A 15,106-nucleotide genomic window follows, 5' to 3' on the forward strand; every position below is an offset into this window, starting at 1 on the left:
GGTAACAGTCAAGAACAAGGAAAACAATTAAACACACAGTAATAGTCTGGATGGATAATACTTCATTTGAATTAAGTCATACAATACAATTTTAGTACTGAGGTCATGCAGGTCCCCACCTACCAAGAATGAGACATTAATTTCCCTACATGAACATTAATTTTTAAAACTGTTACTGGAGTAAAGAAAGAACTTGTTTAAAAAAAAAACACCAGACCCTTGACTGGAAAGCTGGAAAGACATCTGCATTGTAACAGACAGTACTTGGAAAGGACAAAGGGGTCACTCCCTGCTCCAATTTAATCCACAATGGACTTTTGATTACCAGACATTGAAGGTGGAGAGGCTAGTATTCCAGGTTAACTGCTAAGATGGCCGAATACACAAACAGACATGGTCAGACCAGTTTACTCACATGACTAACTGGCTATTGGGAGTTTTTTTGAATTTGAACTTGTCACAGAGTTTTAAAACACAGAAGGCTGTTTTCTCCTAAACTGAGAACACCTCTCTCCTGTCAGCTCTCATCTCGCTCTTACCAGTTTCAGAAACCATTGAAGATACATGAACCCCAAGAGAGAAAAGTCTCCTACAGTGAACAAGGTTTAAGAAGAATGCTGTGCCCCAACAAAAAGGAAGAATTACCTACAAACAAGAACTACCTACAAAAGGACTAGTGAGTTCGAAGCACAGAAACAAGAAACTTTTCTGATATCGCCTCAAACCTCTCTACTTTATTTTTTCTTCTGCTCCTTTCTGTCTCTATTTGCATGCGCATATTGCGTATGCATGTTAGCGTGGGGCACAGCGTGCATCTGTAGGCGTTAACTGAATTAGAGTTGAAGTTTAAGTTTTAATAACAATTCACCTTTCTTCTTTAAACCCAAGGTAGCCTGTTTGTGCTCATTTCTTTGTCTTATAATTGGAAAGCGGTGAACGAGGATTCACCAAAGGGGATCTCAAAACACTGTATTTAAAATAAATCCTGTTACAATAAGACCAGGTGAAGGCTGAGAAATACCCCTAAACACCTTTCTCACCTGGTCATAACACTGAATTTAACCATTCAAATGTGAAACCAGAATGTTTCTGTACAGGAAAGTGCTTCAGCAATATCTATGTACGCATAGGATAGATTCATTATAGCATGTACTAGGACGAAATGATTCTCCATGGGACTCAATGTTTTCTGAGAGCTTGGGTGAGGGTGGGAAATTGAGCAGGGCTAAACATTAGAGGAATGAGGGTTCTGGAGAATGGTTGATATCATTTAGGGATCAAGGAGGGTTAACACGAACTTTAATTGGATGGGCATAACAGAGTCCATGTAGCCTCTACATCAACTGCAAAAGGACCACTCAATGGGCCAAACAGTTTAACTTTTTTTTAAATTTTCTTCAAAGACTCCCGTTCTGGTCTCCAATATTTTTATAGTTTTGTGATTATATTCACCTGCAGGTCTCCTCTATGGAAATCCATTGCATTCAGAGGACACAGCTGAATTTTCTCCATTTTGTTTCCAAATCTCAATCAAGTATTAACTTAAAAATGGCATGTCCAAAGGGTGCTATCCAATATTTGTCGAAACTTTAATTGAATCCCTCCAATCAGGTTTCTGCTCCTGCCACAGTACCAAAATGGCTCTTCAAGTCACAAATTACATCCTATGTGAATGTGATACTGTAAACTATCATCTTTCTTGACTTGTCTGCAGTGTAACATGCCTGACCACACCATCCTCCTCCCACGTCTCTCCAGCATCGCCCAGCTTGGTGAGTTCTGCAATCATCTGGTTCCATTCTTATCTATCCAATCATGACCAGAAAATCACCTACAATGGCTTTTCTGCCTGCTCCCGCATCGTTATCTCTGATTCTCCCCAAGGATCTATCCCCTCACCCCCTATCTCTCATCTACATGCTGCCCTTTGGCAACATTATCTGAAAACACAGCATCAGTTTTCACATGTACGTCAATGACTCCCAGTTCTACCTCACTACCACTTCCCTCAACCCCTCCACTGTCTCTAAATTATCAGACTGCTTATCTGACATCCAGTACTGGATGAGCAGAAATTTCCTTCAATTAAATATTGGGAAGGCCAATGTCTTCTGTCCCTGCCACAAACACCATTCCTGAGCCACTGACTCCATTACTCTTCCCAGCAACGGCCCGAGTTTCAACCAGACTGTTTGCAACATTTGGGTCATATCTGACCCAGAGATAAGCTTCCAACCACATATTCACGCCATCATTAAGACCATCTATTTCCACCTCCATAACATTGGCCAACACCACTCCTACCTCAGCTCGTCTATTGCTGAAACCCTCAATGTCTTTGTCACCTCTAGACTTGACTCTTCCAACGCACTCCTGACTGGTCTCCCACGTTCTCCCCTCCAGCTTGAGCTCATCCAAATCTCTGCTGCCCAGGTTCTAACGTGCACCAAGTCCTGTTCACCTATCACCCCCGTGCTCACTAACCTACACTGGCTCCCAGTTAAGCAAAGCCTCAATTTTAACATCCTAGTTTCCAAATTCCTCCAGGGCCTTGCCCCTCCCTATCTCCGTAATCTTCTCCAATTCTACAACCCTTGGAGATCTCTGCACTCCTCCAATTCTGGCCTCAAGCATCCACAATTACAAATCACTCCACCGTTGGTGATCATGTCTTCAGCTGCCCTCCTTAATTTCCTCCCTAAATCTCTCCTCCTCCCTTCCGCCAATAAGATGCTCCTTAAAACTTAACCTCTTTCTTCAACCTTTCGGTCATCAACCCCAATACCCTCTAAAGTGGCTCAAATGTTTGTTTTAGAACACTTCTGCAAAGCGTTTGTGACATTTTACAATGTTAAAGATGCTATATAAGTGCAAGTTGTTGTTGTATAAATTGGGATACTCAATAGACACACATGAAATGTAACTTTTAGCTCATTTGTGTGAAAAGACTTTCATAACATTTCCAAGCTATATAAAATGACATGCAGCCCTGAAGTGAACCCAGTGCAAAGTTCTGCGTCTTTTAAAATTCAGCTTACTTCTGCAGTGTTGGGGTTCCAGCAGAGCATGCGATTGTCCTTTCCACAACTAAGAAGCAGCTCTGGGTCTGCCAGACTCCAGGCAATGGCTAAAATTCCTCTGCAACACACATTCAATTCACAATATTAGTAAGAATGAAATGCTGCTCCTTACATTTAAAAGAAAACATCAGGATTTTTTTTTTGTTAAAAAAAGCTATCCTCTCAATTTTATTCCCATCTCTCCTGAAGATCATGAACTTGCCATGGTATGTTTATTCCAGTGCCAGCGATCCCCTCGTACCTCACCCAAGTGACCATCCCTCACACAAGTCAACACAGCGGAGTCCAAATTTTCCAATGGACGTTAAAATGCTCATCGCCAGCGTTAATATATTTTAAATGGGTTAAAGTATCAAGTGGACAGTCGAGGCTTGAGTGTCAGGACGCTATTTAACATAAGGGCGGCACAGTGGCGCACACCGCAGCCTCACAGCTCCAGGGACCCGGGTTCGGTTCTGGGTACTGCCTGTGCGGAGTTTGCAAGTTCTCCCTGTGACCGCGTGGGTTTTCGTCGGGTGCTCCAGTTTCCTCCCACAGCCAAAGACTTGCAGGTTGATAGGTAAATTGGCCATTGTAAATTGCCCCTAGTGTCAGTAGGTGGTAGGAGAATGGTAGGGATGTGGTAGGGAATATGGGATTAATGTAGGATTGGTATAAATGGGTGGTTGTTGGTCGGCACAGACTCAGTGGGCTTAAAGGCCTGTTTCAGTGCTATGACTCTCTGACATGGTTGCATCACAACCAAATCCAAAATCAATCAGATACTCACATAATACAGACAGTGAAGAATCTTCAACAGTAACATTGAACAGCATTATCATCATTGAATCCCCAACAATTAACATCCTGGGGGTTGCCACTGACCAGAAACTGAACTGGACTAGCCATATACTGTGGATAACAAAGCAGGTCAGAGACTGGGAATTCTGCGGCAAGTAACTCACCTCCTGACTCCCCAAAACCTGTCCACCATCTACAAGGCACAAGTCAGGAGTGTGATGGAATACTCTCCACTTGCCTGGACAAGTGTGGTTCCAACAGTACTCAAGAAGCTTAACACTATCCAGGACAAAGCAACCCGTTTGATTGGCATCCCATCCACCACCTTCAACATTCACTCCCTCCACCAATGGTGCACAATGGCAGCAGTGTGTACCACATAAAAGATGCACGACAGGAAGTTGTCAAGCCTCCTTCAATAGCACCTTCCAAACCCACAACCTCTGCCACCAAGAAGGAGAAGAGCAGCAGAAGCGTGGGAACACCACCACCAGCAAGTTCCCCTCCAAACCACACACCATCCTGACTTGGAACTATATCGCCGTTCCTTCACTGTCGCTGGGTCAAAATTCTGGAACTCCCTTCCAAACAGCTCTGTGGGTGTACCCATAATCAGATAGACTGCAGTGGTTCAAGAAGGCAGCTCACCACCATCTTCTCAAGGTCAATTAGGGATGGGCAACAAATGCTGACCTTGACAGTGACGTCCACATCCCATGAAAGAATAAAAAAATTTGTGTTTTTTTTTAAGGTTTATGTAGTGTGCTGAAAAGATCTGAAGGAAGTTGAGGAGAAAATTTAAAGAGTCAAAAGCAAATGCTGTTATGTCGGTAAACACAACAGCCATTTTGTGCACAGCAAGCTCCCATGAATAGAACAAGATGAACGATCAATTGATCAGTTTTTTGGAGAATGACATCGGGACAACTCCATTTTTCTTCAAATAATGCTAATGAATCTTTTACATATAGTTTAACAGGTAGCAAGAGATTCAGCTTATTTCATCCAAAAGACAGCACCTCATACATTTTCCCAACACTGCACTGAAATACCAGCCTGCATAATGTGCTCAAGTCCTGGAGTGAGGCTTGAACACACGATCTTCTGACTCAGAGGCAAGAGTGTTACCAACTGAGCCAGTGACATTTTGAAGATCAGACAATGATTGACTGAGGAGAAAACAACAAACAACAAAGGATAGTAGTGGGAAGTTGTGTGTGGAATCAGAGGAGATAGGGGAAGCGTTAAATGAATATTTTTCGTCAGTATTTACAGTAGAGAAAGAAAATGTTGTCGAGGAGATTACTGAGATACAGCCTACTAAGGCTAGATGGGATTGAGATTCACAAGGAGGAGGCGTTAGCAATTTTGGAAAGTGTGAAAATAGATAAGTCCCCTGGGCCAGATGGGATTTATCCTAGGATTCTCTGGGAAGCCAGGGAGGAGATTGCAGAGCCGTTGTTGTTGATCTTTATGTCGTCATTGTCGACAGGAGTAGTGCCGGAAGAGTGGAGGATAGCAAATCTTGTCCCCTTGTTCAAGAAGGGGAGTAGAGACAGCCCTGGTAATTATAGACCTGTGAGCCTCACTTCGGTTGTGGGTAAAATGTTGGAAAAGGTTATAAGAGATAGGATTTATAATCATCTTGAAAAGTATTTAGGGGCGGCACAGTGGTGCAGTGGTTAGCACCGCAGCCTCACAGCTCCAGGGACCCGGGTTCAATTCTGGGTACTGCCTGTGTGGAGTTTGCAAGTTCTCCCTGTGTCTGCGTGGGTTTTCGCCGGGTGCTCCGGTTTCCTCCCACAAGCCAAAAGACTTGCAGGTTGGTAGGTAAATTGGTCATTATAAATTGCCCCTAGTATAGGTAGGTGGCAGGGAAATATAGGGACAGGTGGGGATGTGGTAGGAATATGGGATTAGTGTAGGATTAGTATAAATGGGTGGTTGATGGTCGGCACAGACTCGATGGGCCGAAGGGCCTGTTTCTGTGCTGTATAACTAAACTAAACTAAACTAAACTAATAAGTTCATTTGCGATAGTCAGCACGGTTTTGTGAAAGGTAGGTCGTGCCTCACAAACCTTATTGAGTTTTTCGAGAAGGTGACCAAACAGGTGGATGAGGGTAAAGCCGTGGATGTGGTGTATATGGATTTCAGTAAGGCGTTTGATAAGGTTCCCCACGGTAGGCTATTGCAGAAAATACGGAAGTATGGGGTTGAAGGTGATTTAGAGCTTTGGATCAGAAATTGGCTAGCTGAAAGAAGACAGAGGGTGGTGGTTGATGGCAAATGTTCATCCTGGAGTTTAGTGACTAGTGGTGTACCGCAAGGTTCTGTTTTGGGGCCACTGCTGTTTGTCATTTTTATAAATGACCTGGATGAGGGTGTAGAAGGGTGGGTTAGTAAATTTGCGGATGACACGAAGGTCGGTGGAGTTGTGGATAGTATCGAAGGGTGTTGTAGGGTACAGAGGGATATAGATAGGCTGCAGAGCTGGGCTGAGAGATGGCAAATGGAGTTTAATGTGGAGAAGTGTGAGGTGATTCACTTTGGAAGGAGTAACAGCAATGCAGAGTACTGGGCTAATGGGAAGATTCTTGGTAGTGTAGATGAGCAGAGAGATCTTGGTGTCCAGGTACATAAATCCCTGAAAGTTGCTACCCAGGTTAATAGGGCTGTTAAGAAGGCATATGGTGTGTTAGCTTTTATTAGTAGGGGGATCGAGTTTTGGAGCCACGAGGTCATGATGCAGCTGTACAAAACTCTGGTGAGGCCGCACCTTGAGTATTGCGTGCAGTTCTGGTCACCGCATTATAGGAAGGATGTGGAAGCTTTGGAAAGGGTGCAGAGGAGATTTACTAGGATGTTGCCTGGTATGGAGGGAAGGTCTTACGAGGAAAGGCTGAGGGACTTGGGGTTGTTTTCGTTAGAGAGAAGGAGGAGGAGAGGTGACTTAACAGAGACATACAAGATAATCAGAGGGTTAGATAGGGTGGATAGTGAGAGTCTTTTTCCTCGGATGATGATGGCAAACACGAGGGGACATAGCTTTAAGTTGAGGGGTGAAAGATATAGGACAGATGTCAGAGGTAGTTTCTTTACGCAGAGAGTAGTAGGGGCGTGGAACGCCCTGCCTGCAACAGTAGTAGACTCGCCAACTTTAAGGGCATTTATGTGGTCATTGGATAGACATATGGATGAAAATGGAATAGTGTAGGTCAGATGGTTTCACAGGTCGGCGCAACATCGAGGGCCGAAGGGCCTGTACTGCGCTGTAATGTTCTAATTCTAAAAAAAAACTGACAACCCTCCAGCAGAGAAAAACTTTTAGAAAGAAAGAGTGCTAAAAAAGATTTAGTGAACTGTAGACATTAAGAAAAGGAATTAATATCTCACTAAATCAAGATGGAAAAAAAAAATAGATTACTGATGGTCGTAAGACCTGTCTTTCTTTCGTATTAGCTCTACCTTGTGTGGTTTTCCAGCACTCGCAGGGGAGATGTTGCAAACCTAAGGTCCCACATCTGAATTACAGGCATTCGATCATCTTCTGAGGCAACTGCCATCTGTGTAGCAATATCAGGATGCCAGGCCAGTCCTGAACAGTGCATCTGCCAGCAGGAACAAAGCACTTATGTAACAGTACATATATTACTCGTGGATTTCCTGTGCCACTGCACACGGATAATAATTTAAAACAAAAAGCCTGGGGATCACGTGCAGGAGTGGGTGAGAGAGGGAGTGGAGATTAGGAAATTAAAATACAGAGAAAGAAGCAGCCTTTTTCTTCCCACATTCTAATTTGATTTCTTTACAAGTTGGATTTTGATAGCATATAAATTTTTTTGAGGGAATGAAATAGGAAAATAGATTGAGGAAGAATGAAACTGGTTAAAGGTGAGGGGTTTCTGGGCATATGCCACCTACCTTTGGGAAGGTTGGTTAGTGAGTGAAAGGAGTTAAGTAGGTAGTTAAAGAGGAAGAGGTAAGGTTAATGATGAAAGTGAGGCAGTGGAAGGAAGGCGAAAAAGAGTAGCAGGAAGGTGAAAGGGGATGTATTGGAGCAACAGGGTGGTAAAGGCATTAGTAACTGGGGGAGTTGCTGAGGCCCATAATTTATTTAACACTGCACCCCACCCTCTTACACACCCCCTCCCCACCCCGAGTATAAATCAAATGTTTGGTGGCTCCTTTCCCTGTCACACCACGCACCTGAAAGGAAAGAAGAAAGAGAGAAGAGAAAAAGAGAGCCAAAAGCAAAAGCAGCAGAGACTGAGAAACATAAGGACATCAGACACAGGTAACAGAGTGACCACATTCTTTTATTTACCATGCACACCATCAGCAGAAAGCAACTCACTATATTACACTAGTTAGTAAGTATGTAATCAGGGCTGATTTTCTGAAAGGGAGCACTGCCCTCCAGTAATGCACATCAGGAAACTGCAGGCATGTCACAGATGATTTTCTATTAAACCAGATTTAATGTGAAAGGCGAAATATCCAACATCAATATGAGGGAAAACTTTTTTTTTTAAAACGCAGTGTGTAGTTAAGATCTGGAATGTACTACCTGAGACTGTGGTGGAGGCAGATATATGCACGTTTTCAAAAGGGAATTGATAAGCATCAAGAGAAAAAAAAATTGCAGGGATACAGGGAAAGAGGTGAGTGGGACTAGTCGAGTTGCTCTTGCAGACAGCCAGCATGGACATGATGGGCCAAATGGCTTCTTTCTGTGCTGTAACCATTCTATGATAAAAAAATAAAGACAGTGGGGCAAAGGCCTGCTCGGGTCTACAAATTAAACCCAACCCCCGCCAGAACCACATCTGACCCAAGTCCTTTGATTTTTCCCCATGCCCGACCTGACCTAACCAATGGAATAAAGTTGATTATATTGGAGAGGTCGTGTTCTGCCTTGGATGGAATCGCTCACTGCAGACTAGTGCGGAGTGTTTCCTGCCTTGACATCTTGGCTGTCATTGTGTCCGACCTGGCCCCAAATGCCGGACCCAGAAGAGCGACCCGACCCTAACCCAACACAAGTCGTCGGGCCTGGTTGGGTTCGGGTCGGGTAGCCAGTGAACAGCCGAAAGTGAGGCTCCTCACTGGTAGCGCAAATTTGGAAATTACTGGATGAGTGCAGCTCCAACAACACTCAAGAAGCTTGACACTATCCAAGGCAAAGCAGCCCACTTGATTGTTTAAGATGGTGGATGGGGTGCCAATCACTCCCTCCACCACCAATGCATTGCAGCAGCAGTGTGGGCAGCAGTGTATAAGATGCACTGCAATAGCTAAGCCTCCTTCAACAGCACCTTTCAAACCCGTGACATCCACCACCTAGAAGGACAAGGGTAGCAGATGTATGGGAAAACCACCATCTGCAAATTCCCCTCCAAGGCACACATCCTGAACTTGGAACTGGATTATACATTAGAGCAGTTACAATACATTTTGTTTACGTCGCATTTCCTGGAACCTACCAGTTCAATGTGTCAGTTGGTTTAACTGTGAATATTGGTATAGTAATGTTACATGCTGCAGGAATATCATGTTTTGTTGCCAGTTGCCATAACAGAAGAGGGACAGCCAACCGAGCTGCACTGAGGCTTTGGTAGGGAGAGGTACCATTGAGTTAGGTCACTACTCTGGTTGGATAGCACCATTTCACATCAAAACTGAACAATACCACGTTACCCCAAAGAAAACCTACTTACTCGGTTGGTGTGGTCACTGACTTTCAATATCGGTTCATTTTTCCGCAGGTCCCAAACAACAGCACGGCCACTTGGGTTAGCTGAAGCCAGAATATGCTGCACTTGCCTGTTCCAGGCAACACAACTAATGTCCTCAGGAGGCTGGGGAATAAAATGAATATTTATCAGGAAGAATAAAAAAAAAATACATGATACATACGGCCATTCTTATCAGCACTTCCACTTAATGAAGAATTATGGCATTGCGAGATTCCATTCAGTTAGAACAAAATTTCAGTTAATAACTCTGTTTGAGAGTGTGTCCCAGATGCACAACAAAGGCAAATTGAAAGTTGGAGATAGTATTCATCAGAGACTTGTTCGATTGTTCCATAATAATTGCAGCGAAATCAAAGATTGTGCTCTGGATAATTGTTTTGTGTTATCTTCTAAACCATTGTTACAACGGCCACAAATGGTTTTGTGACTATAGTGACAGAAAAACCAGAGTCAATACAACAACCTGGTTTTGAAGATAAGTCTAACAGGAATAGTGATACAAATATGTCAGATGTTCACTCTACTGAAGGTAAAACAAAGGCATGTGTGATGTCCTTTCTGAACACTTGGATCAAATGGAAAGGATGAATAGGTTCTTTAAATATGTAAGAGTACTAACAAAAATGACTAGAGATATTACCCCCTCCACTGAGCAACATTCTCAACTTTTAGTTAAAATGCAGCTAGCTAAAGACCTGCTGCGTCAAATCTCCCACACAGGGAAGACCCACACAGATGACTAATCCAACAAGCAATTCCCCATCATGCAACAAAATAGCATTTATACAGCATGTTTAACGCACAAAAACATTTCAGAGAAAAGGAGCTGATGCCAAGCCGTTGTGGGGGAGTTTGGGAGGCGATCAAGAGCTTGAAAGAAGGGTTCTAGTTTTTTTGAAGGTTTTTAAGGATTGCACAGCACTTCCACAGACAAAACAAACAAAACCAAAGAGTTTTCTCCCTTAGAGAGTGGACACTCCTAGCTCAAGAAGATTTTTCAACTTCGATGGGGAATATCTCCATACCACAAGCCTCCACCACACACAGATTATGTTCATTTTTTTCCACACGCATTTAAATTAGCTGTAGTCCCATCCAATTTAAAATTGACTGGGACCACAGGGAGTGGTTGAAGCAAATAATAAAGATACATTTAAGGGGAAGCTCGAAAAGTATATGAGGGACAAGGGAATAGAGGGTTACATGATAGATTTAGAAGAGGAAGACAGGGTAGGTTCGAGTGGAGCATAAAGACCAGCATGGACTGCTCGGGCTGAACAATCCTATGTAATAACAAACTTTCTGAAATTCACCTAAACCTTTTAATAAATACATCTTCAAATAGGACAGAAATATTTTAATTTCCTTCGGTAAGTTCTGAAGTGTTCTATTTTATGAAGGAATTTGTTATTTTAAATATTCAGAACATGTTGGAGCTAAACCCTACAAGCCACAATCCAAAGCAAGCTACAATTACACAATCATCTTAAGTGTGTAGACAACCAATGTCAGTAACTTGCTGTGTAACAAAAATAAACAGATGACTGTTGTTTCACGCAAGTACGCAAAAATGAAAATGAGACTTACTTTACACACCTGTAGAACGGTACAGATAAAAATAAATCCAGTTACATTTGTGTTAAGATTAATCTTTAGAAGTTCAACAGAATTTCCAAAACTCAATTACAGTAAGCCACAAGAAATCAAAACAACATAGAAACAGGGAGTAAGCCAATCAGCCCCTTCATATCCTTACTTAACAAAAATATCTATCAGTTTTGAAAGCTCCAACTAACTTAACATGCAGTGTTCCGGATTTCTATTACGCGCTGAAAAAGTGCTTCCTGATTTCTCTCCTGAATGACTTTTTAAAATATTATGTACCCTCGTTCCTGATTCCACCAAAGGAAGTAGTTCCTCCGTATCTACATCCACAAATTCTAACACCTTTAACAATCATATCATCCATCAATCTCCTATACTCAAGGGAATATAAGCCAACATTTAAGAGGCATCTGGACAAGTACTTGAATGAGCAAGGCATAGAGGGATATGGAATTAATGCAGTCAGGTGGGATTAGTACAGATAGGCATTATGGTCAGCATGGACGCGGTGGGCCGAAGGGCCTGTTTCTATGCTGTACGACTCTGACTAAGTTTAAGCAACCTGTCCTCATAATTTAACCATTTAAGCTCTGGTATCCTTTTGGTCAATCAGCTCTATGTCCCATCCAACACCAATATGTCCTTCAAAGATACATGCCCAAAAGTGGAAGCAGTACTCCGGATGGTGTCTGAAAGCTCTGCACAAGTGAAACAAAACACACATACTCCTGTTCCTAATGTTTCTACTATAGTCTCACCAGCATCCGTCTTTTAATAGACCCATATGCCTCCACCATTCTCTTTATCTTAATATATGTATTAAAAAGTTTTGCTGTTAATTTTGATATCCCTTGCAATTTTTTTTCCATATTCCCTTTTTGCAGCTCTTATTTTCTTTGCATGTCTTTGCTTCATGTAGCTCGTCTAGTCTGCTGGATTTCTACTTTCCATTGTGTTTGCGCAAGCCTTTTCTTTTAACATGATAACAATGGGGATACCGTCTCTTACTTCATTTGCTGATCATGTTTAAGAACTCAAGATGAGCTTTTTCCTTTTAGGGGTTAATTTTACACAATATATTCCAATAACAGTGCCAGTATGGTTGCAGTTGAATATAATTAATTAGTTTTATATGCAATTGAGTTTTAATTACATTTTTAATATGAGTTAACAAAAATCATATTTTCATTCATGTTACAGTCCACAAAAAACAAACCACAGAATAGTATAGCACAGAAGGTGGCCATTTGGCCCATCGGGTTTGTACCAGCTCTTTCAAACAGCAATCCACTCCGCCACTCTTTTCCCCATATCCCTGCAATGTTTTCTCCTTCAAGGTGTGTATTCAATTTCCTTTGAAGGTTACTGTTGAATTTGTATCCGCCACCCTTTACGGCAGCGTATTCCAAATCCGAACCACTTTTTGCATAAAAAATGTTTCGCACACTGCCTCTGGTTCTTTTGTCAATCACTTTAAATTTATACCCTCTGGTTATCAACCCGATAACTATTGGAAACAATTTCTCTATTTGCTCCATCTAAACACTTCACGATTTTAAACACCTCTATTAATCACCTCTTAGCCTTCTCTGCTCCAAGAACCATTTCAGCTTCTCCAGTCCATCCACATTAACTGAACTCTCTCAATCCTGAAACCATTCTAGTAAATCTTATAACTTTGAATCAAGAAGGATTCCCAAAATGTTCAAACCACAAGTGTTTACCATAAAATCTACTGCATTCGTCACACCATTAACCTTTGTCTTTCTTCGAAATCTAGACGCCTTAGTGATTAAAAAAATACTGTAGTTTGTAGCAGTGCCAAAGACACAAGCATTTATATAAAAACAAAATACTGCGGATGCTGGAAATCTGAAATAAAAACAAGAAATGCTGGAACCACTCAGCAGGTCTGGCAGCATCTGTGAAAAGAGCAGAGTTAACGTTTCGGGTCAGTGACCCTTCTTCGGAACAAGCATTTATGTTCTGCTGGGAGGCAGAACTCTGCTTCCACTTCAGTACAAGTCACAAAAGGTTCATAGATCATTCAGGCTCTGCGCTTAGATTTTATGGTATGTTCTAATGCAATTTATAGGAATCTGAAACAACTACTGAAAAGTTAATGCGTATCTTAGTCCAGCAGCATGATTGAAAATCCAGCTTATATGTAAATGTACAGATGTGATGGATTGTCATTTTATAATTTTAAAGAAGAACGTTCAGTAAACCTGCACAACTTCATAAATTCCAGTTCTCTGATGCCATTCCTTAAGAAATAATTAACAATATGAATAAAGCAAAGAAGAAAAGTATGTTCAGATGATCTTCAAATCTCAAAGGCAATGTCAAAATCTAATCAGCAGGGGTCTGAAGAACAAAACAAAGAGTATTCTCAACCAATAAACAGAACTGGAAATTAACCTACCAGTCCCTATCTGCATTCAAGGATCATGAATCTGCAGCAGAAACTCAATAATTTCACTTCAGTCAGTAACATGCAAGAACTAAAGTCCCATATAAAATAATATGTCACACTGACAGAGAAGATTTATGTTTGCTGATTAAGCAAAATCATAGGCAGGAGTATGAAGAAACTTTCCTCTCACCTTCCTCTCTTGATAAGACAGTCAATAACAATGGTTTAGCATTGTACTTTATTTTCATGATGACTCCATAGGTGCACGCACTCAGTGCTATGACACTTAACGGTGCAGACCAAGAAGGGTGCCGGTTTCATCCCTTTTCTGCATTGAGTTAATTGATCACAGCCAAGGTAACTGTGATAGATTACACCGATGTGCTTTGTTGAACGATAATTTTCTTTCATTCACTGACTGGAGATCTGAATTTTTTTTTAAAGACATTTTTAAAAGGCCAGCTTAAAAGGTGGCAACCTAATTTCCAACACTGCAATGCTTGTGAGGAGGGAGACAAAATGTCTCCTAATTTTCCAGCAAGAACTCAGACCCAGGAAGTTTAAAAGGAACCGTTTGTTCTTTTTTGCGAGAGAAATACTGCTAACTGCTAGATTTTGAATCACTGAGTGACTGTCATGTGACAAGCCCCTCCCTGTCTGTGGTTTTAAGCTGGTGTTTCCTCTGCAGCAGAGGAGAAACAACAGGACTCTAACATAGGATCCCTCTCTCTCTCTCCATTCCAGCTTGAAAGCTTTCAAATCCTGCCTGTTGACTGACCACCTTTGCATACTCCAGCTAAAATCAGAAACCCCGTTGGAGGAAATTATCCGCATCGCTATCTCCAAGAGACCCACCGAACCAGTCATCTACCTCTTCAAACTAAAAGCCGCAGGACCACTGAATTCAGCTAGAAGCCAGCCGAATCACCAAACTTCAGACTGTATACCTTTTTTGTGGACTCTACCTCAACCAATCTACCTTTCCCCACTCTGTAACCTGTGTGTGTGTGTGTGTGTGTAAAAACCTCCAGAGCACGTGTGAGTGAAAGTCAGCGCGTTGTTCATTATTTTATTAGTTTGGTTTAGGTACAATAAAGTTAACCTCTTTCTTTGTTAACTCAAGAATACCTATCCAATTGGTTATGATCATAGCAAGTAGGTAATCAAACACCGACTGAATTGGCCAGTACATCCACTTTAAGAATTAAACCTGTTGTGGTCAAACAAGGAGAGGGAAAAGATTGAAGCCCTTCAACCCCTCCTCACTTGACCGTAACAATCTCTGAGATAGGGAGATGGTGGGGGTGGCGAGGGGTCAGAAAATGACCCATGGCCCCTACTGTTGATCTCTATCCAGTAACCTCTGTTAGAAAAAGGACAGGTGGCGAGTGCTGGGCTCTGTTGTGATGACCTGAATTGTTCAACAATCTGTCAGCACTCAAGTGTTTGGCAAAAATTCAACT

At 42.0% G+C, this 15,106-nt stretch overlaps 1 protein-coding gene across 10 annotated transcripts in view; it reads right to left on the reverse strand.

Annotated features, from left to right (window-relative positions):
• sec31a (SEC31 homolog A, COPII coat complex component) overlaps window positions 1-15,106 on the reverse strand; it is a 117,849-nt gene that overhangs the window by 72,436 nt on the left and 30,307 nt on the right. For all 10 annotated transcript variants that reach the window (XM_068038188.1, XM_068038205.1, XM_068038231.1 and 7 more), the window contains exons 6-8: window positions 9,584-9,724; window positions 7,329-7,471; window positions 3,039-3,138 (exon numbers count right to left, since the gene is read on the reverse strand). In XM_068038188.1, coding sequence (XP_067894289.1) covers window positions 3,039-3,138; window positions 7,329-7,471; window positions 9,584-9,724 — 384 coding nt within the window. The remainder of the gene's footprint in view (window positions 1-3,038; window positions 3,139-7,328; window positions 7,472-9,583; window positions 9,725-15,106) is intronic.

This window comes from Heterodontus francisci, chromosome 1 (assembly GCF_036365525.1).
Source record: "Heterodontus francisci isolate sHetFra1 chromosome 1, sHetFra1.hap1, whole genome shotgun sequence".
Lineage (NCBI taxonomy): Eukaryota > Metazoa > Chordata > Chondrichthyes > Heterodontiformes > Heterodontidae > Heterodontus > Heterodontus francisci.